We start from the raw sequence: 25,789 nt of genomic DNA, 5'->3' as shown, positions 1-25,789 counted from the left end.
GTTCTCTTTGTCAGTCCCTCCAGTTCACTGGACTCTGGCAACTCACGTGACAAACGTGGACGAGAGAGCTGCGGTCCTTGTCGGGTCCAGAGACCTCTGTCTCTGGCTAGTCCCTGCTCTGTGTCTGCAGGTATATCCAGCTTCTCAGTTGCATGCATGTCAGGGGTGTGGGAAAGAACAAGTCTGAAAATAATCAGCTGAGAAAGAAAAGACCTATGCAGGCCTGGAGGAGGTCCATGTTAGAGACTGAGAGGAGCGGGGGTGTGGGTGGGCACTAACGATTTCCTGTCCGTGAGAGTTACTGCCAACCCTGTTTGATCATTACTCTAATTATTACACCGTCTTGTTTCTTGTTAGTCCTCTGCAGCGTCAGGCCTCTGCAGGTTTAAACTGTTTCTACTCTGTGGCACATACTTTGAGTTTATAGGGTCTCCCTACCTCTTTATGCGAGGCTTACACGTACACCTGAGAGCTGCTGCTGCTGCTGCTGCACTTACCTGGGTGTGACCGACCTCAGATGGTGGGCTAGGGTCCCGTCTCACTCAGTGCCCCTCATCGGTCCCTCCCGTAGTTAACCTGTCTTCTGACTTCCCCGCCTCAGGTGCTCCTGCCTCTTCTTCCCGTCTGCCATCAGAAAACCTCTCACTGTGCCTGTCGTCTGTCAGTCTCTCCTCCCCACGTGGTTCCCTTCCCACCTCTTCTCTGTTCTGTCCATGAGGCAGGAGGGTGACCTCTGATCCTTGCTGAGAAGTGGGACGTGTTGTTACAAGTGCCATGCCTGCCCCATGGAAGACGGGCCCTCGCTTCCCGAAGACCGTAGGTTCCTCGAGGAGCCAGGTCCAATGTGCAGAAACAACTCAGGAGAATCAAGGTCACCGTGTGGGCAGGAGGGGTTTAGGCAGGAAGAGGTCAGTGTAGGTCGGAGGTGCTGCCAGCACCGAGGACATGCCCACCGAGCTTAGAGAGAGGGGAATGGAAGGGGAGAGAGAGAAACGTCGATGTGAGAGAGAAACATTGACCGGTTGCCTCTCCTACGCACCCCAACTGGGGACTGGACCGGCAACCCAGGCGCTTGCCCTGACTGGGAATCAAACCCACAGCCCTTCGCTTTATGGGACGATGCTGCAACCAACTGAGCCCCACTGGCTTGGGCACAATGTACACTCTTGTTTCTGGACTCTTCCACTGCGTCCCTTTGTGTCCATATGTTTTCAGCAAAATACCTTTGAACTCCATCTGTACTGTCGTATTGTCAGTCATGTGCGCTCACTGCCGAGTGGTGTTCTGCTGGCTGACGGTGCCGCGGTTGGCTCCCTCTTTTCCTGCCGACGGACTGGGAATTGGGTGGTTTTCTGCTTGGGGCTGTTATGAATAAAGCTGCTATAGAATGTGGTGAAAGTCTTTTTGGTGGACATGTGTTTTCGTTTCTCTTGGTTAAATGCTTAGGGCTTGGGGTTGTTAGGTCTAAGGTAGGTTTATATGTTACAAATCACCAAACTCTTCTATGTATAAGAATGTCAGACTCTTTTTTAGAATGGTTGCACCATCCTGCACTCCTCGTCAGCGTCTGGATGTTCTGGCCGCTCCGTGTTCCGGCCACATTCATGTCATTGGTCTTGGGAGTTTGGGCCGTTCCCCTCTGTGCTGGGAGCTCCTGGTGGCTTCGCTGTGCATTGTCTGACGGCCAGTAATGCTAAGCACACCTTTGCATGTACTTGTCGGTCATTCGCTATGTTCTTCTTAAAGTGTGTCTTAAATCTCCTGCCTTTGTGAGACCTGGTGAGTAGTTTATTTCTTTGTTCCGAATTTCAGGAGTCCTTTCTGTGTTCTGGATATCCATACTTTTTCAGATAATGTGCTTTGCAAGTGGTTTGTCTCAGTCTATAGCTTACATATTCATGTTAATGATGTCCCTTAATTGTCAGAAATTTCTCATTTTGATGAAATCTAATTTATCAGTTTTTAAAACATTTGATGGTTATTGTTTTCTTTTTTCTGTCTTAAAACTTCTGATACCCCAGGTTGTGGAGGTTTTCTTTCTTTTCTTCCAGCTGAGTGATGGCTTTAGCTTTTATATTCGGGTCTGTGGTCCATCCTGATTCATATTTGTGTGATGTATGAGGTAAGGGTTGAGGTCCATTCTCTTTTCCCATATAAAGAGCAGATTGTTTTTTGTACATTTGTGAAAACTTTCTTTTCTCATTGAGTTATTTCGACATCATAATCTACCCTGTAATGTCAATATTTATTATTAGTTCCATTAATCTTCACAAAGCTTTATAAAGCACTTTCTGTTTGTATCTTTATTTGACTCAGCTTGGAGCTCAGCCGCGGTTGCACTAGCTCAGCTAGTGAGTGGCTGGGCGGGATTTGGAGTGAGGTCTTCTTGACCCCCGAGGCCGTGCTGGTCAGTGCCTGTCTCCGGAAGTCCAGTTGGCGAGCTGCAGGTGGTTGCCCTGACTTTGGGGGCTGGCCTCATTGCTAGGTTAGGGTTAGGGTTTATTCCGAATGGTGTCGGGGACACAAGAATCCAATGGAGGGCATGTTAGCTCACAGCGAAGGCACCAAGGTCACTCCCGACCTGGTAGTTGGGGGTGGGCGAGAGTGAGTGCAGGACTCACAGACGGAGAAATTACCAAGCATTTTGGGCAGCCGTAAATGCTCTCCATTTACTTTGTCTGCTAATTTGTAGACTTTTCTCAGTTGGCAGTAACACAAAGCAGCACTTCATGAAAATTTAATCCACCTTATAGACTCTCAGCCAGTATTTAAACTAACACGTGATTGTTTCTCCTTTTTGTGTGTGTTGTGATCTATCAGCTCATGGGCTCAAGACACAGAACAAGGTTTGAATCCTGTCTTGGCCGCTTATGAGCAGTGTGACCTCGGGCAGGTACTGCTAACCTCTCTCCGCGTGGTTTCTCACCTGTGGACTCGGAAAACCGTGATACCTAATCGATAGTGTTATTTTAAGGTGTTCTTTTGAAGTAATCTTTTCAGCTACCGTACATGAAGCGTGTAACACGATGGTCGTCGGTACACAGGAGGTGCTCAGAAACATCATTTGTTGCCTGTGCACACGCTTCCACACCAGCCTCGTGTGCGGATCGTTCCCATGTGGGGAGAGCTCCACCTGCTGCGCTCGTGGACCCCGCGGCCGCGCTGGCCCTGGGAGACCCTGCGGACCTGGCAGCAGTTGCGGGGAGGGGGGTCTGGCAGTGACACAGGAACGGCAGTCCTCGCTCCCTGCAGGGACGTCACGCTCATTAGCTCAGCCATCGCCACTCAGGCGCTACTGGCTGCTGTACTTTGGGGCCCGTTTTCGGCAGTGTGCTGAGGACAAGCCACATGGACAATGAAGTCCCGCTCTCTGCCCGGCACATCCGGCCGCCCCAGCTGGAGGTCTCCTGCTTGTGTGCACGGCTGGGCAGGAATACAGAACAGGGCCCAGCCACATCTGGTCCGTTCGGTGGTCATTATCCCACCTCCACTGAAGCCTCGCTCTGCAGAGCCCCTCCCTGCTTCCCTCCAGCTCTGCCTGAGTGACAGTGGAACCTGCTGGGAAGGACAGTGTCACTTGGCATTCACTGGCGCAGGAGGAGAGGATGCGCAGTTCCTTCTAATGACTCAGCAGCCTCTGTCCTTGGACCAAAAGCAAGACCAGGCCATGGCAGTGTCGCCTGGGCCAATAGCGCCCTCCTGTGGGCCCAATGCTCTGTACCCCATCCCTACCCGCCCCCCCTCCCCGACCTGTCACTTCCAGTGCCCTGTTGTGTCACAGAGGAGGCTGCTGGTAGAGCACTGGTTCAGTCTTGGGGCTACACCCGACTGAGAACACTGCACAGAATTTCTAGAACGGGGCTTTGGTGTTACTGTATCCTGTGAAATCGCCAGCCGTGGGTCAAAGAACACATGCACCTCTCCATTCTTCTTCCAACTGCTCCGCCCCGTGACTCACATCTCACCTTTGCCCAGGTGTGTGTCTCTGAAGAAGTCCCTCCCTGAGGGAAGGGGCTATTGTGCTGCTCGCCATGATGGCCGCTTCTCGGGGTGGGAGGAAGTGGCTGGGTACTTGGAGCTCGGTGCGCTGCAGGCTCCCTGACCTCGGGGCCTTGGAAGGCGGAATGTGCGTGTGCCCAGGATGTGACGGGCCCTTGGTGGCTGGGTTGCTCTTCGTTTGCTTTGCGCTGGTTGGAGGAGGGCAGGGCTTCCTCTGGTCTCACTCGGGCTGCCGGGGAGCGTGGGTGAGGCCGTCAACGTACTTGGAGCATGTGCGGCGGTGTCCATTTCTCGTGTGCGTCCTCGTTCATCTGCTCTCCGAGCCCTCACTTCTCTGGCATCTCCCTTCTTGCTCCCCCGTCCATGCCTAGCTGGGCCATTCCCAGGCTCTGCATCAGTAGCTTCCATGGTCCCCATTTTCCATTTTCACTGCTGTCAGCTTCATCAAATCAGGAGAACCTTTGCCTCCTTAGCAGTCTCTCCGTCAGTGATGGGGTGTCCAGGTTCACCCCAGTCATCTCCCCGACTTTTTCAGAGCACCCACTCGTTCTCTGTCCCTGGGGTGCAGGTGTACTGCCCGGCTGCAAGCTGGATGCTGGGATGAGCAGAGCCAGGGCTCTCCTCCCTCGGGGCTCTGGGACTCAGCTGGGAGGCCCTTCGCGCAGCAGCAGACCCGAAGGGTCCTGAGTTCTTGTCCTGCGCTGGCATATGGTAATGTGGAAGTGTCTCATCTTTCCAGGGTGTATTGAAGATGGATATGTGAAGCTCGTGGTGATACACTTTCAAAACAGCGTGGAGCACCTGCCTCTCATCGGGGAAGTCGGCCTCTGCTGGAGAACCGAGACTGCTGATGGCTGTATAAAGGTAATTGCCGGTTTCTCTTTTTAAAGTGGCTTCTGTTTGATAAAGAATGTCTGCTGATGTGCATGTGTGATGCTGCCTGTAAAGTCGTGACTTATTATTCTGGTGGCTGGAGGTCGTGCACGTCCTTTAGCTGCTGCCAGCCAGTCAGTGCGTTTGGCACTGCTTCCCGAGCACCTTCCATGGCCCCGAGAGTGCAGGCGGGCGGGGGGCCTGCCGCCACCGGGCCGAGTGGGGCTGACTGTGCCCTCCCAGCCCTTCTGTTTGTTCGCTGGAGACAGAGTGGAGCTGTAGGTTGGACCAGGCAAGTAGTGTTTTCTCAAACTGTCTGAATTCCTCATCCACCAGTTCAACATTTATTCCAGTTACGACTTCCGGGACACGGCTGTTTCCTTGAGCAGTTCAATCAATTTATGTCACTATCGAAACTTGGCCACATGGACAGGAGGGTTCATCTAGTGGCTGGGAACTGGCAGAGAAGGGGGCAGAAGGGAGAGGAAGGGGAGGAGGGGGAGCAGTGGGGGGACTGGAGGATGGATGCTCTAACGTAGTTTCGTGTCTTTCTGTGGTTCTTGTGCCCATGGCTGCCCCGCTTTTGCACTGTTCTCCAGCTTTGTTTTGTGGGATGAACGGGGTTTTCACACTTCGTGGGATCAGTCTCTTCTGAGTGCAGAGGGCCCCCAGTACACAAGTATTTGGCCATACTTGTGTGGACGCCTTGTTAGAGCTGTTAGTGGTGAGGACAGGGACCAGTTTTACCACTGAGCATTAAAAGATGTAATTATTGTCAAATACAGCGGGCCCTTCAACAAGGTGTTAGGGGTGCTGACCATATTTCCACTCCCACCCCTGACCCACCATGTGGTTGAAAATCTACATCTAACTTTTGACTCTCTAAAAACTTACTACTAGTAGCCTGTGGAAACAGCCAATTAATACATATTTTGTATACCGTATGTGTTACATTCGCCATTCTTCCAGTCAAGTCAGCTGGAGAAAAGAGCGTGTTGTAACGAAAGCCGTAAGGAAGCGAAGTACATTTGCAGAGTTCACGGAGGATCACACGGTGGTGCATCTGTGCAGCGCAAGCCGTGTGCTCGGCTTCAGTCGTGCTCTCTCTTGAGCCCCCTGCTACTGGGCATAAGGAAGTGCTTCAAAGATTGGTTGTCACGTGCCCAAGAATATTCTAGACCACAGACCTGACTTTAGATGAGTCTTACAGAAATATGTACCAACGTAAAATATCAAGAGCAAAATAGACTTGGAGTACCAGGAAAGGCAGACGTAAAGCAGACTTAAGAGGCCAGCATAATTTTCAAATCAGTCATCTCGCTCTTTCTGGTCACCGACCGCAGGGTGAGCAGTGACCTTGTTCGGGGGGAGTGCGGTCCTCATACAGGGGCAGCTTTGCCCAGCCCTGGTGCTTTAGCACAAGGTCTCCAGTGGGACGGGATGTGAGGAGGCCCAGCCGCCTACTGGGTCGTCCCAAATAGTGCGTCAGCAGCAAAGGCAGTGACAGACCCTCTCCCAGCCGCTGTGCGGGTGTGGCTTTAGGATGAGCCCCAGGCGTGGCTCTGTAGGTCCCTAAACCCGTGTGACTCACATGTGCAGGTTTCTAGCCAAGCACTTGATCTGAACACAGGATTTCCCGTTCTTCCAGTCAGGAATGAGCCACATGCCCTCGGACAGTTGGACAGTCGTCCCTAGAAAGCCCCTCTCTTGACAGAGCTTTGTTTGGGGGGAGGAGGGGAGCTCGCTGCCTCTTCCTGACACCCGCAGGCACATGGGGCAGGTTGGCTCTGTGCTGCTTGTACTTTTGGGTTCCGTGTGGAGACTAAAATGTCCTCAGAGCTGCTGACGAGCAAAAGTCAGAGGCGTCACCTCCCTGCTGTTCACCATGCGGTTCAGGAGCTTCCCTCCAGCAGCCAGTAGTGACACCGAAACTGTGAAATATCTTTTAAGAAATCAGTTTCAAGGAGTTAACAAGTTCTTATAAACAAAGGCACACAAGAGAAAGTGTTTATTAGGAACATACAGCTATTAAAACCCAACAAAAGCCCTTGCTTCTCCTGGAAACTGTACCTTCTAATGCTGCCATTTACAACAAGCCTGGGTGCGTTGTCCAGGTCTGTGAGTCCGACCACGAGGACAGAAAACAAAACGGTGGTCTCGATGGTGCTGACGGAGGGGGGGCCTGCCGGCCGCCTCGCACTATTGGAGGTGGTCGGAGGTCCTCCAGTGGCTGTTCCTGGAGCGTCTCCCTGTCAGAGGAGCAGGGAGGTGGGGGGACCTCCAGCCCACGCCCTGGCTTGAGGTCACTCGGCTGGAAAGTGGCTGGAGCCTGAGCGCCCATGATTCATGTGGTCAGTTACTCAACTAGAGAACAGTCATGTTATAAACATCAGTTTTTTCCCCCCTGAAGCCAGGCTTTGGGATCAGATGCATTTGGAGACGCTGACCGTGGCTGAAGTGTTGGTCATGCGGCCCCACAGGACAGCTGCTCTGTAGCTGGTTGCTGGGTTGTTTGACCAGCTGTGGGAACAGCCGGGCTACCTGTGCAGATAGCCCCGCTGGGTCTTCTGTTTAACTGAAACAGAACCCTCTCCTGGTCTGCCGGGCCTCAGGTCCTGTCAGGAGTGCGGACTGATGGAGGTTTTCCTTGTACTTATTCCTTGTACTTTTTCCTCTTGCTCCTTGGCATTCTTGATGTGATTTTAACATTACTTCTAGGTCTGCATGGAGCTTGGCCTCAATTTTCATCCAAGCTGCATATTTCAGCACATCCAGGTCTGGTTCCACTTTATGCTAGAATGGTTGCCTTCTGTGGAACCACTGGTGGGCATACCCCAGGGTCAGCATGTGGCTGTGGCTGTGCACTGCACGCCCCCCCCCCCGCCCCCGTGATGAGAGAGATGCTCTGGCCAGTTTGCTGGCGAGCTCTGCGGTGAAATGGGTGATTATAGGTGAGGACGTTTAAGGGACTATGACACTGCCACACGCGGCAGTGCTGTGCACCCCAGACGTTGAAGTTTGCATCTGGCAGGGTCTGCTGGGACTGGGAGCAGGCGAGGAAGGCCGATCGCTGTGGGGCTGGGTTCTGCTTGCTGCCGCAGGCGTGTCCTGCAGGTGCACACGGGAGCACCGGTTCAGGTGAGGGTGTGGACACAGCTCTCCTGAGGAGAGAGACGGAGAGGGAGAGTGAGTGGAGGAGGGGGCGAAGGAGGCTCTGAAGCACCGGCATGTCTGAACTCCACATGGTTCTTCTCCCCAAACCCTCCTGTTCTGTGCAGGGGCAGGGGGAGGGGCTTAGAGCCCTTCTCGCTCACTCCCACCTCCAGATCCCAGCTTGTGCTCAGGGGGCCTTGAGTTCCTTCCACCTCTTCTTGCCTGTGAGTTCCTCGACTGCTCCCCAAGGGCTCTGACCTCAGTGCCGGCACCTGAGCACCACCAGGGTCCACGTCGCTGCTCCCCTGCTCTCCCTCCTTCACCCAGTGACCTGTGTGGGAGCACGGGTGTGGCGGGGGCCCTCAAGACTGGGGCTGGTGCACCCCCGCCCCGCCGTGCCCAGGAGGTAAAAGTCCCTGCGGTTTTGTTCTCTTTTTCCTTCTCCCTCCTCTTCCACGTGACTCTTGTTCGCTTCACTCACACATGTACACGTTTGTCAGTTAGACCTGACAGGGCGAATTGGCCATGTTGCCCTCACACTTACAAATATTTGTGCTTGTTTTGTAGAGTTGTTCTATAATGGACGTAACTCTTTTGGATGAATATGGGAAACCCTTTTGGTGTTTCAGTTCCCCGGTTTGCATGCGAGCGTCTCCCAGCCCCTCTGACAGCCCCCGCTCCACGGGGCAGACCTTCTGCATCGACTACCAGGACGCGGTGGGCGCGGTGCACGCGGAGCTGGTGCGCATCGAGGAGACGGAAGAATACTTCATTGTCAGCCTGGCGCTCCGCCTCCGCCTGGCGAAGATAAACCACTGGTTTGGGACGCAGTACTGAGTATTAGCAGGGGGTGGTAAATGGCTATGTGTTTTACTTTGAACCAACCAGAGTTGCTCCTGGTGTTGGAAGTTAAAATAAAACAGTAGTCTGCTCGATGCCTCCTTATTTCACATTAGAAGTTATGATTGTTGGGTCATTTTAAAGTTAACATTTCGAGGATTAAGTTGAATTCTAAAAACATGAAAATAGCACATCCCGACGAAAGGTCATAAAGGGAAAAGGTAGTTACTTCTCTTCTGCCGTTAGAACTTAAAAGCAAGAAACTCTGCTTAAGCATGTGATCCGCGTGCACACACGCGTGTCGTGTGGATAGATTTTTTCTTCATTGGTTGGAGCCCGAATGAGAGGAGCTGTTTAAGTGTGAGCTGCGTGGTGGTTGAGCACAATTAGAAAACACTGCACTTGTGGCATCAGCAGCCACATTCGTGCTCAATAAAACCAAGTGTAGAACAGCCTGCTTCCCGAGGAGAGGCGTCTGAAGTCGTCAGAAGGAACGGCCTCTCTTCACAGGGTAGAGAGGTGCAGAGCAGGGCGGACTCAGGGTGGACACGACCGAGTGCGCAGCGAGCCCGCCCTCAGCAGGGAGGCTGCAAGACTTGAAGCAGTCTCGGGGCTCACACGGGGGCGCCCTGTGTGTGAGCGTGTGGTCTCTAGGGGTTCCATTCTTCCTTTGGTTTGGACTGTACCGATTAATATTTGGTTATACTTTTATCTCCAACTTAAAGTTATTCTCAGAAGTGCTTTTGGAGATGCCGCACTGCTCCTGCTGGGCATGCTCGCCGACGCCCCCTCCTCTCTGCTGCTCCTTCTTGTGTGGAACGGCCTGGTTGTTTCTCTTTGGAGGGGTGTGTGTGTGGTGGGAGGGTAGAGTGAAGAGCTTGCAGACGGTGGTCGGAGACCCCTGTAGCGGACGCCGTCCCCTCCCCCGCCCCCCAGGTCTCGGGCAGAGCCCTGGGGGTGGAGAGCACAGGGCAGCGCTATTTTCACGCTTTCACCAGAGGGCAGGCGCGGGGCTCCACCCCTCCCGGGTGCGCACGAGTTGTAGAATGAAAACGTTTTCTCTTAGAACTTGGGAGACTTTTCCGGGGAGCATTTACCCCAGTGGTGTTGGTGTGTGTGGTGCCGCTGTGGCGGCCCCTCCCTCGCATGTGACTTGTTCTCTTCTCTCTCCGGAGGCTGTTGGATTTATTCTTCTTTCTTGGTATTTGGAAATTTCAAAATGACATGCGTTGGAATAGGTCTTTTTCATTCATTATGGCTCATTTACTCTAAAAACTCATGCACTTGAGTTTCAGATTATTTTTTAATCTGTCAGTATTTTCTCTCTTTTTTCTGTAACTTTTGCTAATCAACCCATTTTTTCTGGCTTGATCCTCTCCAGTCTCTTCTCTTCTCTATCCTCCATCTCTTAGGCTTTTGTTCTGCTTTCTGGAATATTGCTTCAATCTTGTGCTCTAACCCTTGCACTGAATTTTCTTTCTTATTTTCATGGCGAGGTTTTCACTTTATTAGAATCCTCTTTTTAGTGTCTTAGAGCACACTCTGCACCTGTTTTCTAAATGCAGGGATTGGCAAACTTTGTGTTCAGGGCCAGTAGCGGTTTCTGCTTTGGGGGCCCATACAGTGTCCCTGGCAATCGCTCAGCAGGGCCCTCCCCGCAGGAAGTCAGCTAGAGACAGGACCGGAACAGAAAGGCCTTACGTGTTCCAAAGACCTGGACTGACAAGCGCAGGCAGCAGGTGAGAGTGACCTCCAGGGTGTGGCTCACGCCCTGCACTGCAGCCTCCGAGGCTATCCATCTTTGTTTTCAAAAGCCTTTTCATCTTCACCATTGGGCAAAAGTCTAATGACCAGTTTCAGGCCAGAACCATGCGTGGGTGCTAGGATTTGTGGGTGAAGGTGTGATGTGGAACAAGGTGCTGCAAGTCTCAGGATATCTTGCCCAGGTGCTTACGATCGCAAAGAGAAGAGTAGTAAGTCCATGGGGAAGGGGCCTGAAAAGGCAGCTCCTCCATTGAGTCTCCGTGGCCCCCGCTGCGCCAGGTGCCTCTCCTCCTCCCTGGGCCCTGACTCGCCGACACGGAGGCGGGGCTCTGCCACAAGGAAGCCCTGGACCCTCTGCCAGGGCCCCGCACCTGCCTCGGTGGCCCCACTCCTGCGTGTGCAGCCTCCTCACCTCACTCGGGCCCGGAGACATCACAGTTGGCCACTGCATGTATTCATGGTGCCAGGACACGACTACTGACCCTCGGAGAGGTGACAGACAGCTCCAAAGGGAGGAGGGCCATGCAGGCGCTTGGGCTGGGGGATGGGTAGCAGCGAGATGGAGCTGCAGGGGGCATCTGCTGGGTGGGACTAGCTAGGTTTTGAAAGGTGCCCCTGGATTAAGAAAGGCAGATAATTCTATGAGCTCCTGGCGTAGGAGCTGTCCTTGGTGGGGTGCCGGAGCCCTGGTCATTAGAGCTGGCAGAGTGGCCCCAGAGGGCAGGGTAGGGTGTGGGCTCAGGAAGGGGGCTGGCCTGCCTCTGGCTTCAAGACTGGCTCAAGACAGCCTTTGAAAAGCCCCCGACCAAAACAAAACCCACCGCATCACAGCCATTGCTCCACGTGGCGGCCCTCAGCGGAGGAGGCAGGGCCTGCTCCGCCACGGGGGAGACTCAGGTGCCGGAAAAGAACCCACGGGCGAATGGAGCGGTTCAGAGCTCAGAAGCAGACTCACTTGTCAGACGCGTGCTTTAGGATAAAGGGGGTGTCAGGACTCTGGGAGGGGTGGCTTTGCTGGGTGTGCTGGGACGATTCTGCAGGACCCACTTCACGCCACACCCAGAGACACTTTCCAGGTAGATTACTGACCTAACTGAGAAAAGCAAAGTCAGAAAGCTTCTGGGAGACAGTGTGGGCGCCCTGCAACTCAACAGCAGGAAACCGGATATCTTGATTTAAGAAATGGGCAGAGGACTTCCTAGACATTTCTTCAAAGGAGACATACACATGGCTTATGGGTGCATGAAAAGATGCTCCACCACACTGACCAGGGAAACGCAAGTCAGAGCCCCGAGAGGGGTCGCTTCGCACCTGTTAGGATGGCTGTTACAGAAAAACACCCTGAAACATCAGCATTGTCGCGGATGTGGCGAAGAGGGAAGCCCTGTGAGTGGGGACGTGAGATGGTGCAGCCACTGTGGAAAAGAATAGGGAGGTTCCTCAGAAACAAAAACCAGAACTATGGCGTGACCCAGGAGTTCCAATTCTGGGTGTTACTCGAAGTGATTGAAGTCAGCATCGTGAAGAGATACCTGCGCCCCTGTGTTCACTGCAGCACCATTCAACAGCCCAGGTGTGGGAACAGCCTCCTGTCCATGGAGAGATGAATGGAAAGAGAACGTGGGGTGTGTACCTGCAATAGAATAGTATTCAGCCTCAACAACACAAAGTCCTGCCGTATGGGACAGCATGGCTGAGCCTTCAGGACAGGCAGAGTGAAATAAGCTGGCCCCAGAAGGGCAAATACTGCGTGATCCCACTTGAGGGACCTCCAATAGTCAAGCTCGTAGAAACAGAGCAGAGTAGTGACTGCCAGGACCTGGAGGAGGGGAGGTGGGAGATGACGCCCACGGCTGTGAAGTTCCAGGTAGGAGGCGAGGCAGCTGCAGAGATCTGCTGTACCCCACAGTGCCTACTGTTAATAATGCTGTACTGCGTACTTAAAAACGGAAGAAGGTAGGTCTCAGGTTAAATGTTTTTACCACAGTTACAATGAGGAGGCAGTGTGGGCAATATTTCCATGTGCCGGCACCTGTGATGGGCACTCAGCTCGGGCTCAGGGCACCCCCTTGTTGCAGGCACATCCCCCCTCTTCCGGTAACTCTCGCTGGAGTATTTCTCTCCAGGTTGGGCCAATACCTCCTCCTATTGTAAGTAACTCTCTCTCAAAAAAATGTGAATCATCACTTTTAGTTCCCCTCACTGGGCACTAAGTCTGATTCTAGTTGCCCCGCCTCCGTTGTTTTTAAAGGATAAACTGAGGCAGGTCTCACAGCATCCCCTGAAGAGTCTATGCTGCGTCTGCCCAGAAGGTTTCATCAGTCATGGACGACTAATCCAGGGAAAACCAAAGGGGAGTCTTACATAACACACGGACTCATACAGCGCATGTGGATGAAGCCGAACTCTAGGGCTCTGCTATGTTAGCCGCAGTGACTTGATCGTGCACTTTACTAGGAAAATTTGGACTCTGTGCAAACGGTGAGTCCAAACAGAAGGGGCGGTAACTGAAACTTCACATGAGAACATTAGACTTGGAGGAAGTAACGGGCGCCAAGGAAAATGCTCGTGGCAACAATGTTAATTTGTAAAATTGAATGAAGACCAAAAACAAACCAATGAACACATTTGTGTAGTAAAATTTACACGGGAAGGGATTGGTTCTGATGGAAATGAAAAATTGCGGACGGTTTGCTTATGCAGTCTAGAAAACTGGCCAAAGGATTGTTGATTATGTGGCATTTCGTTGCTGTAATTCCAAGGAAAACGTTATTGATAAGTAGTCTAAACATCCTCGGGGTCAAAACGGTGGGTTGAAACATTCCGTACTGACTAAATGTCAAGTACTTGCTATCTGCAGTGGGCTTTTAAGCTAAGCAAAACTTACTTTGGTATCAGGGACTAGAAGGAAAGGTGGACAGATAAATGCAGTTGGACTTGTGAAAGTCACAGGATTGTGATCTGCGTGTGTTTTATGTGTACTGCTATTAATGGACCTGTCATGCACTCGCGTATTTAAAGCTGCGAAGTTTAGTGTGCAGTTGCATTAACTTTCTTGTTAAACTCTGAAGTAACTAGACTACGGAGCCTGCAGTGAAAGCGACCCCATCTCTTAGTTACGTACAGCTCCCCACCCCCAGGCCTCCTCTGTTGCCCTGGTTGTTGTGCTTTGCCGACACATGCTGACTTCTTGTGTTGACTGGGGCACCAGAAAGTGCGGTTGCCATGGAATTGGAATCTAAGTGGTATCTGTGTATAGACGCATCAGCCCCATACTTTGCCAGAACAAGACCCTTCTTGGTATAAGACGCTGTTGGCCCCTGTGCCATAGCTAACTGGCTGTTTTGTCTTATTGTTCATTCTGTTGACATGGAAAGAATGGTCGGTCATGCAAGAGAAACAAGTGTCTGAAGCCACCTTCCGGAACGGCTCTGCTGATGATTCTGCTTCCCACGGCCCCGCGACGCCCGTTGTGAACTGTGGGCTCTTCTCTCTCACAAGGAGATAGCTGTGGTACCTTTACAACGACTAAAAGACTTTCTCAAAGCCATCTGTAAGAAAAAGTCCCCCAACGGCAAAACCTGGTTTCATGGAAGGGCATCAATGGAAACCCTCCCACGCTGATTTTAGGAAGGAGTTAAAAGATTCATTCTGGAGGCAGAGAGAGCATGTACTCTTACAGATTTATGCTACCGTTCACACTTACTCCTCCAGGGTGTCATTAAATTAGGCCGTGTAGCCATGCATTTTAATCTGTATGATTTACAATGAAAACCTAATAGCAACAGAGAGCCTGACTTCTGTGTACGGAGTGCCCCTTCCCAGTCTGCAGATGGCTGGGCTATGTGAGAAAATTCTTTTCTTAGTTTTCTGTATCAAGCCTTGAAACTTGGTTCTGTATCAGGAGTTGAATATGGCTTCTTGCGTAGAATACTGAGGATTGCCTTCATCTCCCTAAAATATGCTGGACTCCACAAAAGCGGTGAGATCATCAAGGAGCAGATTCCTTGTTGCAACTGTAGCAGCATCTCTGGCATCTAGATGTGGACTTTCTCCTTGAGCCATGAAGCAGAAATACTTGACCATGAAGTTGCAAGTTCTTGCTCCTGCTTCACGGCGCTCATTCTAAATCACGGATAGGAAATCTGTCCCCTCCACGGACTACCCCAAGAATGAAATTCAGCAAACACTCACGGTGCACCCATTCAGCGCAAGGCACTGCCCTGGGTGCTGTGTACCCAAAGGTGAGCAGATGTCCCCACTAACTGACAGAACAGATCCTGAAGTTTGCCCCAGGCCAGCTCTCTGTGCCCCAGGGTCAGGGAGGCGGCGTCAGGCTGGTCAAAAGGATGCTGTGGGCCTTGAAATATGGCTTGATTTTTGTTTTGCAAAGTTGAGGTTGTCCAGCAGGGAGAAAAAGGGAGGAAAGAAAATGGAAGAACATGGGATAAAACAGTGGATAAAACAGAGAACTCCTGCTTTAAAGTAAATAAAACAATTTTCCTAATATAGCCCATTCCCACACTCTCTCAGAATATTCGGGTTTGGTGAAAACAGTTTAAGCTACTTGCTTTCCATTGAGGGGAGTGGCCTTTCTAAGCATGTGGACAAAAATGTCACTCCAGAAGCCAGGCGATGCCAACAGCCTGTGGCCATGGAAACAAGGAAACACCTCGTTTTCAGACCGAGAGCCAGGAGCGGAGGGAGGCAGCGTGACCTCCACTTGCACGGGTGGCAGAGTCTTGCACATGAGCCTGATCACTGAGATGGTGGCCTGCTCATCCCACACGTCAGGGGAGCGCCTTTGCCGGTGAGGGGTCTCCTCACATTCTGAGAGAACCCCCAGCGGCCTTACTTTTTTCCTCTGAAAACTGAAATAGACTTCTTAGATTATTATGGGTTGTAGCAGGAATACATGCTTTTTGTAAGACACTTTAAAAGTACAAAACAAAGTACCAAGAGGAGAACAAAAATCACTCTCAAACACAAACTCATCTATTTTGGAAAATGAGATTAGTACTTTTTAAGAATATATAACAAAAATGGATTCAGTAAGAAATGGAACATGTGAACATTTATTTTTCTATATAAATTAATAATTTCTATAAATTAATAATCAAAAGAAAATAATCAAATACCATATGTTAGAAACCCTCCACCAAGTACGCAGAATTGAAAGCAGATATTTCACTTTATCGTCGAAGACTAATAATGTTAATATTCTACCAACTGTTCTAGAGCATGTGGAGAAGAGAATGATCTCTGTTTTAAAACCATTTCAAAATCTTTTAAAAGTTGTAACTTTCACTACGTGTAGAAAAGGTGCGCGAAGGAAAAATGTCTGGAGGGACGAGTCACTGGACCTCGAAACCATGCGTCGCCCTCCCCAGTGTCCCACCACCCCTGCATCCTCAGGTCCTTATGACGAGAACGCCCACTGTTTCCCCCAAAAGAACCATTCTCCTGACTTCTAGGTGCTCACGTCCTTATTTTTCTTCATGTTTTAATAATCTAAGTATGCATTCCTCAATGCTTAATTTTGTTCCCTTGTGAACTTTGTGTAAGTGTTTTGGATGGAGGTCCACGGCTGTGCAGTAAGACAGGAACAGAAGGGAAAAAATGAATACAGATTAAGAAGGAGTAACCAAACTGTTTTTGCAAATGATTTGATATTTTACATCAAAACCCCAAACTAACCCATTGGAAAATTATGAAAATTCGAGACTTTAAAAAGGCGTCTGGATAAAATCTATGTAAAAATCAATTTAATTCCTTTAAAAAAATCAGAAAGTCTAATTAGACAATGTGATTGGTAATTGCCAACAAAAACAACTCCACGGTAGTTGGGAACAAGCCCAACAAAGGATGTGTAAGACCTCTAAGGAGAAAACTCAAAACTTTCTAAAAAGTCTTTAATGAAAACATAATTAAATAGAGTTGCCATTTTCACAGATGGAAGGACTTACCCTAACAGTTTCAGTTCTTTATAAACTGAACTAAAAATTTAATAGCATTGCAATCTAATGTCCAAAAAAAAAAGGAAAAAAAAAGCCATATGGAAAACCACAAGTCTAAAAAAGAAGTTGTTTTGAAGAAGAATATCGGGGGACACACTTTCAAGACTTACCCTGTAGCTATAGTAATTGAAGCAGAGTGATATGAGCTCGAGGGCCGAACATTGATTTATAAACACGCAAAACCGAGAACCCAGAAACAAGGTCATGCAAAATGAGGCCGTTCACGGCAGTGTAGCAGCATGTACATCAGAGGCGAACCCGTGGGATATCCAGCAAGTGGTGCTGGGACAATTGCAGACCCGTATGCCCAAGTTTAAAATTAGACTCCCTGTTTCACACCATGCGTGGAAATACATTCGGGCAGACTAGAGACATAGCAAAATTTCAGATTTGAAACGAAAACATCAGAGAATATCTAGCCTGCGTGTAGAAAGGCATTTTAGATAAAAAGACAAAAAACACAAGCGATAGAAGAACATGGGGTCCGATTGACTCTATGCAAATGAGGCTTCCATTCATAAACAAATGAAAGGCGAACCACAGATGCAGAGACATTCGTAAGACATAGAACTGATAAACGACTGGTATCCAGCACGTACAAGAACTCCTTCAGAGCGGCACCCAGAAACTTGCTGGGAAATGGCACGGGGCGTGGACAGACGCCACGGGAGCGGAGCCACAGGGGAACACCACACAGAGGGACAGTAACCCACATTGCTAGTCATCGCAGACGCTCCACTCACGCCTGCGGGAGATACCGTTCCACATGCTTCGGTTGGCAAAAGCGTCAAGATCTGACGATCCCAACTGCCGGCCAGGACGTGGAGCCTGGCAACTTGGTGCAAATACTTGGGGAATAATTTTGTGTTCTCTGATGAGCTGAAAGTGTGCCTGATCCAAGGTCTAGCAACTCCATTTCTTAGTACATATCCGTGGCAGATTTATGCACGTGTGCACGAGGAGAGAGGTACGATACTTACAATGTTTGTAGTAGCAAGAAATTGGAAAAATCCTGTGTGTTCATCAATCGGAAAAATGAATAAAAATTGTGATACACTCATAAATGTTAATATTATACAGAAGTTAAAGTGAACAAACCAGAGAGTTACCTGCATGAATGTGGATAAATCTTGGAAACAGAATTGCAGTGTAACACAATTTATGTAAGGTTTACAAAACCTTCAAAGCCAACTGCCATGTATTTCATTGAAATGTGCACTTATGAAAACACGTTCAAGGCATCAAGAACATTCACGGGGATGACAACCACGTAAGTGGTTAAATTTAGGTCAGCAGGAGGGAGGCAGGGCGAAGGAACTAAAATACTTTTTAAAAAGGTGATATGAAACCAGCATGGCAAAATATTAACAAGTGACTAACTCTACTCGAGATATTTTGTGTGGATTTTAAAACTATCATCAGTATTTCTCGTCATAACTCTATTCATCCGTATCTGTCTATGTCCATCTGTCTACCCATCTGTCCATCTCTCCCTCTATCTGTGTATCCGTCTAGTATCATCTATCATCTGTCTTCTATATACGTTAAACTTTAAGATCCCCAGTGTTCCTCAGTGCAGACCTACTGTATTTCGTAGACTTACATTGAACAGTGATTTCCTGATTGTGCTTTAATGCACATAAAGTATGTTAAATTTTGAGAGGCCTTTGCAACATATAAATACACATACAGCTACCATCTCTTTTTCTGTATCGATTGGCAGTTCTCAAGAACCCTGCTAAAGAACAAAGCGTGGATGGAGGTCGCTGCCTCTGACCTTCATTTAGTCCCTTCTGAACCCAGCCCTCCCAGGCCGATCCTCACACCGAGGGCGGAGCAAAGGCTACCGTGAGCACAAATGCAACCTTACATACAAAAGCTGGATTTAGGAAGAGTCTGTGGTCCGAGTTTTAGGATACACATCTATTAGGCCAGAGGAGAACGGCACAGTTGCAACCATTTTTGTCATTTGTTTTGGCGTGTTTTTCTTTGTACAGAGGACGGCCACACACCAGTCAGTAGTCGCTTACTCGGCATGAAGAGAGCTGCTCAGATCCCTTAGCGTGGCTGCAGCACGAAGCCTCTCTGCTGCGCCAGGAACCATGCGCTGGGCTGAGTCCTTCGTTCTTGCCCTCCGAGCTCTGCCGTCACTTCCAAAAGTGACCGGGAAGAGTTACAGAATCCCATAAGGCAGCAACTGCCCAGGAGTTGCCTGGGGCCCACGGTTATTACACACCCACGAGCAGAGTCCTTTCAGGCGCCAGACGAGTCCAGTGTGCAGCTTGTGAGTGCGGTCCCCGCGGCTTACTTCCTGCCACTCAGGTTAGAGGGGCCCTTGGAGAGTGTGAGCTTCAGCTTGGGACTCTCAGTGAATGGCCTGGGGACAGGGCCAGGCTACCTTGCCGCAGAAAGGTGGAAATTTCGATGAAAATACTGGAAAACATCTAACCTTGTGTGTGTTACAAGCTTCCTGAATCTCTCCTCCCCTCCCGTATTCCTATGGCAAGTGCCCTGCCAGCTGGCAGTAGAGTGGGGGGCATGGCCATCCGGGTAGAGGGGTTTGCCTCTCTGTGGCCGGGTCCAGCTGGCGGTCCAGTCCCACTGCCGGAGGGAGGGTGATGCTGCGAGTGGAGGCGGACAAGCTCTACAGGCCTCTTATTTCCCCCCGGGGCGCTGAGCACTGGTGCCTGGCACACAGTAGAGGCCCAATAAAAATGTAATTTGCCTAATGAACAGATGCATGGCATCCATTATTAGCTTGCCACCAGAGCCGGCTGGGCTAGTGGGTGGCGCGTTGGTGACTGTTATTTGTGAAATACAGCATCGCACCCTATTTTATTCAGCGCACTTGGCGAGATCCCTCACACTCCCGTGCTTTATGCAGGTCAAGGAGGTAATTGCTGTTTAATATTTGAAAAGCAAATAGATGTCTTGGACAGTGAAGGGCAGTCCTGAGGCTTTGCATTTATAAAGGAGCTTTATTATCTCACGCCTCCATTTTGTTCTCTGCCTCGTCCTGTCGGTTCTGACCATGCTTTGCTCAGTGTCAGTCAGGGAACCCAGATGCTGTGGGGAAGAGGGAAACACTTTGTAAATGCAAGGTTGTGGCCTTGGGTTTTGATCACATACTTCATGAGTGGGGTTGGGAAGCCGACAGTTGCCACCGTATGCTGTCGGTTGCTCAGACCTGTGCAATGGCAGGGGTGAGGAGGAGGGGGACTTCTGCAGGGAGGGGCACGGAGACAGTCAGCCAGTGCTGGGCTGCGGGGGAGCCGCTGCAGGACGGATTCTGACTGACGATGTGGATCCAGGAGCTTTAGACCCCAAAGGAGACTGTCTTTACCCGCTCCCCACCCCCTTAGTGCCTTGGCCATGTCTGTTGGGTGTCTTGAAATAAAGTCACTTTAAACATCTGTGATTCTTAGAGAAACTTTATACAATTAGGAAGATGAAGCAGAAAGCACTCTGGAGTTCGACACACCAAGATTCGAATCGCAACCGGGCCGGTTCCTGGGACGTGATCTGGGTTGTATCTGCTGCGTCTCTGACCCCTTGTCCTTCATGCTCTGTGGAGACAGCACCGGCCAGGTGGGAGTGAATCACTCACAGTGACCACGTAGGTAGGGCACCTGCTGACTGTCCCTTCCTTTCCTCTGCCAGTGGGCAGGTGGGGTATCCCCATGGGTGTGAGGCTGAAAGCAAGGTGAACCCTAAGATGTCTGTGACCTGCCTGCCGCCCCAGGCTGGCCCAGGGGCTTCGAGTTCGGGTGAGTAGTGTGTGTGTGTGTTTCTGTGATGGAATAGTGGCCGCGTCCCACTTATTTTAAACTTCCACTCTGCCCCTCTCATTTATGCCAGAATGCAGCTGGGGGCACCTTATTTTCATACATGCTCTGGACTTCCAGATGCTGTCTCAGCTGTGTGACGTGGCGGTGACAAGCCAGTCTGCCATGTCGGTAGGGGTGCTGGAAGAAGGGGACCCTGGTGGCCCCCAGGCTCGAGGGATGCTGAGGTGCCCCTGCATGGGTGTGAGTGAATCACTGCCTGGTTTAGCTGCATTCTGTCGTTGGCAACCCCGAGCATGTTAGGAGGCCTATTTCCATGAGACTACATTTCTTAAAGTATGGTCATGGCTGCCGTTTTCACGGGGGCGTGTAGGGTGGTCTGCCTGTCATTATTCGGTGCCGGGTTTCTTCTTGGGTGACATGATAAGAAAGTGAAAATATGGAGACCGCCACTGTGCTCATGAAGGAAAAGAAAAACTTAGGCCGGGCAGTGAGGACAGCCCGTGCGTGTGTGCACGCATGTGTGTGCGCGTGCGTGTGTGTGTTTAAGGGAAAATGTACTGGCACCTTCTGAGAAGAGAAGGAAGTATGTAAATACTTTGAGAGAAAAGACAGTATGATGAAATTGAAAATTTTGTCTCGTGTGCTCATCAAAATTTCGTTTACCTAAGTGGTGTTGATCTGTAAATCTCATTCTTTCTTTTTTCCCCTCCCCTTTTTTGGGTCATGTACTCATACTGCAGAATAAATCCCTAGTTTGTCGCTTTCTCCTAGATCATCACGGCCCATAGCAGGCATTTTCCCACGTATTTCTCATTCATCCCACTCGTTCTGGACAGCACATCAGTTATCTCATGCTACATAAATAAACACCCCAAAAGCTTGAGCCCCCAAACAGCTATGTTACTGCTCCTGATTCTGGGGGACAACAGTTGGGGAACTGTGCAGTGGCCTCATGTGCCTGGTGTGGCCGTGGTCACTGGGTTGTTGACTGGCTGCATGACCTCAGACGGTCTCACCACTGTGCCCACTGTCCCTTGGGCTGCGTGCCCCAGTGTCTAGCAGGATGGCCAAACCCTGATGCTGCGTCAGGCCTCGGGGGTCCTCCTGTCAGGAAGTAGCATCATGGTGATTGGGCAGCAGAATTGCCAGGGTCAGAAACTTAGAAGTTTCTGTAAAAGAGAACTTGAAAATGACTTCTTGTTGTTGTTGAAATGGCCCCTAATTACACCCAGCACATCATTTCCTGAATCGTCCCCGAAATGATCACTCTTGGTGAAAAGAAATGATTCTCACTTTCGGAACTTCCGTGGCTACCGCTTATCACCAAATTCTGTAGGAGTGATGACTGCATCTGTGTAGGACTTAGTAGAAACAGGGTGTTAGCTGTGGAAGTCGGGAGCTGTGAAAGAGTCCGGGCCACCTCGTTTTTCCTCGAGGGGCTGTTTTTTCATTCACCACACTCATCTGTTCACAAACGTTGATTGAATCCTGCTTTGTGCTGGACCACAGGAAAAACCCAGTTGAATAAAACAATTTGTCCTCCCAGGAAATAATAATCCAGATGGAGGATGTGACACGTTCCTAAAAAATGATCACACAAGGCAGAGCCAGAGGGAGGCCAGACGGGGATCTTGGACCAAGTGCTGCAAGACTTGGAGGAGCAGGCGTTTCCTTCCAGACGGGAAGGATGGCACTGGTGTTTATGCAGCAGATAACATGTGCCCAGGACCTGTCATCCATGTAGCCTGGGTCTTAAAGGGTGGACTCCATGCTGATGGCTGCATGTGAAGGGCGGAGCAAGGAAGAAGGGACTCCTGGGGGAGTGGAGTGGGTGACATCACGGTTGGGGGGGATGTAGTGCGTGCGTGAGCAGAAAGGGGACCGACCTGGCTGGAGAGTGAGTCGATGCAGGTGTAGGTGGTGCAGACCCGCGTCCAGAGGGCCCTGGGGGCCAGTGAGTCGTCTGCACGTTACTTGTGGGAAAAGGGAACACAGACTTTTAAGCACAAGGATGATGTGATCATCCTTCTGTTTTAGGAAAGTTAATTTGAACGAATTCAGAGTTTGCTTAAAGCTCCTTCCTGAGGTGGGAGAAAGTGAAACTGAAGACACCGGAAATGCACAAAAAAGGAGAGCTCTCCTGCTGGGGAGGATGGCGCGAGTTCACGCAGCCCTGCTCTCAGCGCGACCCTGGCTGCTTTCTCCCAGGTTCCCGTCATTAGTGGTGATCATGTTGTTTATGTGTTCACTCGTTTCAAGTTTGTCCTGCCGCCCCCCCCGCCCCCCCCCCCCACCACTAGAATAGAACATCAGGGACCGTGTCTGTGCCATTTGTACTCAGCACCAAAAAAAATGCCGCACCCACAAGCAACCATTAATTATATTTTGAATGAAGCAAGATTAATGGAAAACTGAGAGAGGTTAGAAATACTCGAGTCCTAGTTTGATTTGATTTTCTCCAGTAAAAATGGATTCGGGGCCTGATAGGGGGAAATATCTAATCTCTGTATAGAGTTTGTACTGTTTTCAAAGTACTTACACGTATTTTATTTATACCTCCTGACAGCCACAAAAGCCAATCTGAAAGGTGGTCATTCATCCAGCTGACGTTTATGGAGCACTTACTCCGGCCAGATGTTGTGCCGTGTCGTGCTTACAAAGATGCATTGGAGACGGGCCCCGCTGTGCTAGGCCTCAGTCTGATGCAGACAACCAGTGTACACAGAGGACCGGGGTGCAGCGTGTTTGGATCTCGGTTTCCCAGAGAAGCAGAACCAGCGGGGCGTGCGTGGACAGAGAAAGAGGTTTATTAGAAGGGACGGACTCACGTGATCAGGGGGGCTGAGAAGCCGTGTGATACGCGATTGGAAGCTGGAGACTCAGGGCAGCGGACGGTGTGGTTTGAGTCCACATAGAATAGACTCGAGACCCAGGAAAAGCTCCTGTTTCAGTTTGAGTCCGAAGGCAGGACAAACATTCCCAGCTCAGAGGCAGTAGGGCTGTGTCAGTTTTATTTGGGGGGTGTGTGTGAGTTCTTTTCAGACCTTTAACTGATTAGACAGGGCCCACCACTCAGCGAGGGCCATCTGCTTTACTTAGTGCACTGGTTCACACGTGCGCCTTGCCCAGAAGCACCCTCCCGGGCACTCCCAGAATCCCGTTTGGCCACCTGTCTGTACTCCGTGGCCCAGACACCTTGACACGTGAGGTGTCACAAATTAGGTGTCACAATGTCCATGGTGAGGGAGGTGGGGACGAGTTCCATTCAGCTAAGTCCCCCTTGGGCAGTCAGAGAAGGCATTGGTTAGGAGGCAGCGATGGAAGCACTTGGTAGCTATTATTATCATCTCTGCTATTTGAAAGGAGAAAACAGACGCTCAGGGGATTAAGTGATGCCCCGTTACACAGACAGGAAGCGAGAAAGCCATGAGCTGAGCCCACGTCTTCTGGTTTCAAATGTTGAGCTTTTGCGTTGTCTAGAAGAAGCAATTCTAAGAAAGCATTACACTCATACGTGAAGACTGTGAAAGAACGTCCAATTCGAAAGAAAGAATGTGATCCAGGCCATAGTTCAGTTGCACCCGAGGCACCCAGGGCTTTGGGAGGCTCGTTTCAGAGCCATGAGAGGCCTCTCTCCACTGCCCCGGGCCCGCAGCGCGTCCCTGTGGCAGCTGGCCGGGCAGCGCTGGCCCCTGGCTTTGGCACTTGGGTGTCGCAGGTCTGCTGGCTTAGAGGTAAAGAGGACCTGTGCTACCACAGGTGCTCCCAGTGGCAGGCAGTGCGCCGTGGGGGAGGTGCTGGGCAGGGCCCCGTGCACTCTGTCCCCAAGAAGCGCATCTCTCATGTGCATCTGCTTTATGTCATTTTTGTAGCCTGGTTTCCCACAGGCCTATGAGCTCTCGCCCCCTCAGAGCCCAGGCGAGAGACTGGATCTGGGGCATGAGCTGTGCCCTCACTTCTGTGCGTGCTGATGTGGCCAACACCCAACACGATCTATTGGAGGTGGATTTTCATTTCATCTCACTTCACCTCGCTTCATTTTATTTTCACTTTAATTGAAACTCTCCTGGTAAAAGAGTCCTACAGGTCCCCCGTAGGTCAAGAGCCCACTGCGGCACGACGCTGGGTGTGTCCTAGAGCCATACCCCGACCCCGAACGTGGCAGGTGGTACTCTGAAGAGGCCGTGGGCGAAGCAGGTATCTCATCCGTGTTTCCTACTAAAGCATTCCTTCTGACTCCAGTTTACTCACCTGGTCGGAGGCTGTCCCCGCATTTCTGTGCTCCATCCGGGGACACAGCCATTAGGAGTCTTCTCCGCAGCCCCTCGCGGGGTCCTCGAGAGACCGCACGGCCGGCAGGTGTGAGACGCACCCTGCTCAAGTGTTGCTGAGCACAGGAGGAGGAGGACAGGGCCGCCGCTCCCTCTGCAGTCGAGTCGCTTCCAAGGCCGCTCTTGCTGTGGGTTTCCAGCGGCCACCTGAAAGGCGCGTTGTCATTTCCTACCGTGAATTAATCATAAGCCCAGGCTGGAGCACAATGTGGCAATCAAAGCCACGGAGACTGCAATGTTCCAGCCGGAACGAGGACGGAGGAGCAGAGCTTAACTCAGAAAGACTGCAGCTGCATTCAACAAACCTCCAATCAAAGGACACTTGTGGGACGTATCTAAAACTTTTTGGCTGTTGAAAGTGCTTTTTGTCACTTAAAGGGATGACAGCAGTGTAATTCCAGACTCAAACAAGGCAGCGAATTACAGTAATTATGGACATTTTGTGGCCAGAACATTTCCAACCAAATGATACAGCTGAAGTTGTATCTCTTTGAACAGAGTGAATTCTGTCTTACACATCAGTTTCTGAAGAATGTGATTGTTGTTAATAAGCCATTAATAGGATATCATGTCCTTCGATAACTGGATCTCTCCAAATAAGTGAGTTGCACCAGGGTCTACGCTCTCGAGATGCTTGTGTTTTCTCCCATTTCTGACATATTTGATGCCTTTGAAAAGGTGTCCCCTCCTTTTCCCCCTCAATCTGTTTTAAATTACACAGGAGTCAAGAACTGCCCCTCTGTTCTCTGCGAAGACTTCACAGCTTGCTGCTTGGAATGGCCGCCACGGTAGAAATCTGGGCTCTCTTTCCTGTTAACACAGCAGGGGCTTCATAGAAGAAAACAAGACCCCCTCCCCGATGGGGCTTAGGGGTCTTCAAGCCACACCCACACCTCACTCTCTCCTCACACCATCCCTGGGGAGTGGGCCCTGCCATCCCCACTTCTGCACAGGACACACTGATGATGACAGAGGTCGTGTGTGACATTCAGGTTACGTGACACCAGAGACCAGCATCTGTCTC

The 25,789-nt window shown here is 50.6% G+C and overlaps 1 protein-coding gene across 8 annotated transcripts in view; it reads left to right on the top strand.

Annotated features, from left to right (window-relative positions):
• Positions 1-22,131, top strand: part of FBXO15 (F-box protein 15) — a 49,127-nt gene extending 26,996 nt beyond the window's left edge. For 5 of the 8 annotated variants that reach the window (XM_045187791.2, XM_024580393.3, XM_045187800.3 and 2 more), the window contains 2 exons: positions 4,739-4,863; positions 8,593-8,960. In XM_045187791.2, the coding sequence (XP_045043726.2) occupies positions 4,739-4,863; positions 8,593-8,862 (395 nt within the window). In that variant the 3' untranslated portion in view covers positions 8,863-8,960. Of the gene's footprint in view, positions 1-4,738; positions 4,864-8,198; positions 8,405-8,592; positions 8,961-21,980 lie in introns of those variants that run through there. The other 3 variants (XM_045187794.3, XM_045187793.2, XM_045187792.3) reach the window with 3 other exon arrangements.
• The last annotated feature ends 3,658 nt before the right edge of the window (positions 22,132-25,789 follow it).

Source organism: Desmodus rotundus, chromosome 10 (genome assembly GCF_022682495.2).
Source record: "Desmodus rotundus isolate HL8 chromosome 10, HLdesRot8A.1, whole genome shotgun sequence".
Classification (NCBI taxonomy): Eukaryota; Metazoa; Chordata; class Mammalia; order Chiroptera; family Phyllostomidae; genus Desmodus; species Desmodus rotundus.
The sequence above is the reverse complement of the archived record's forward strand: the minus strand, read 5'-3'. Positions and strand labels throughout refer to the sequence as shown.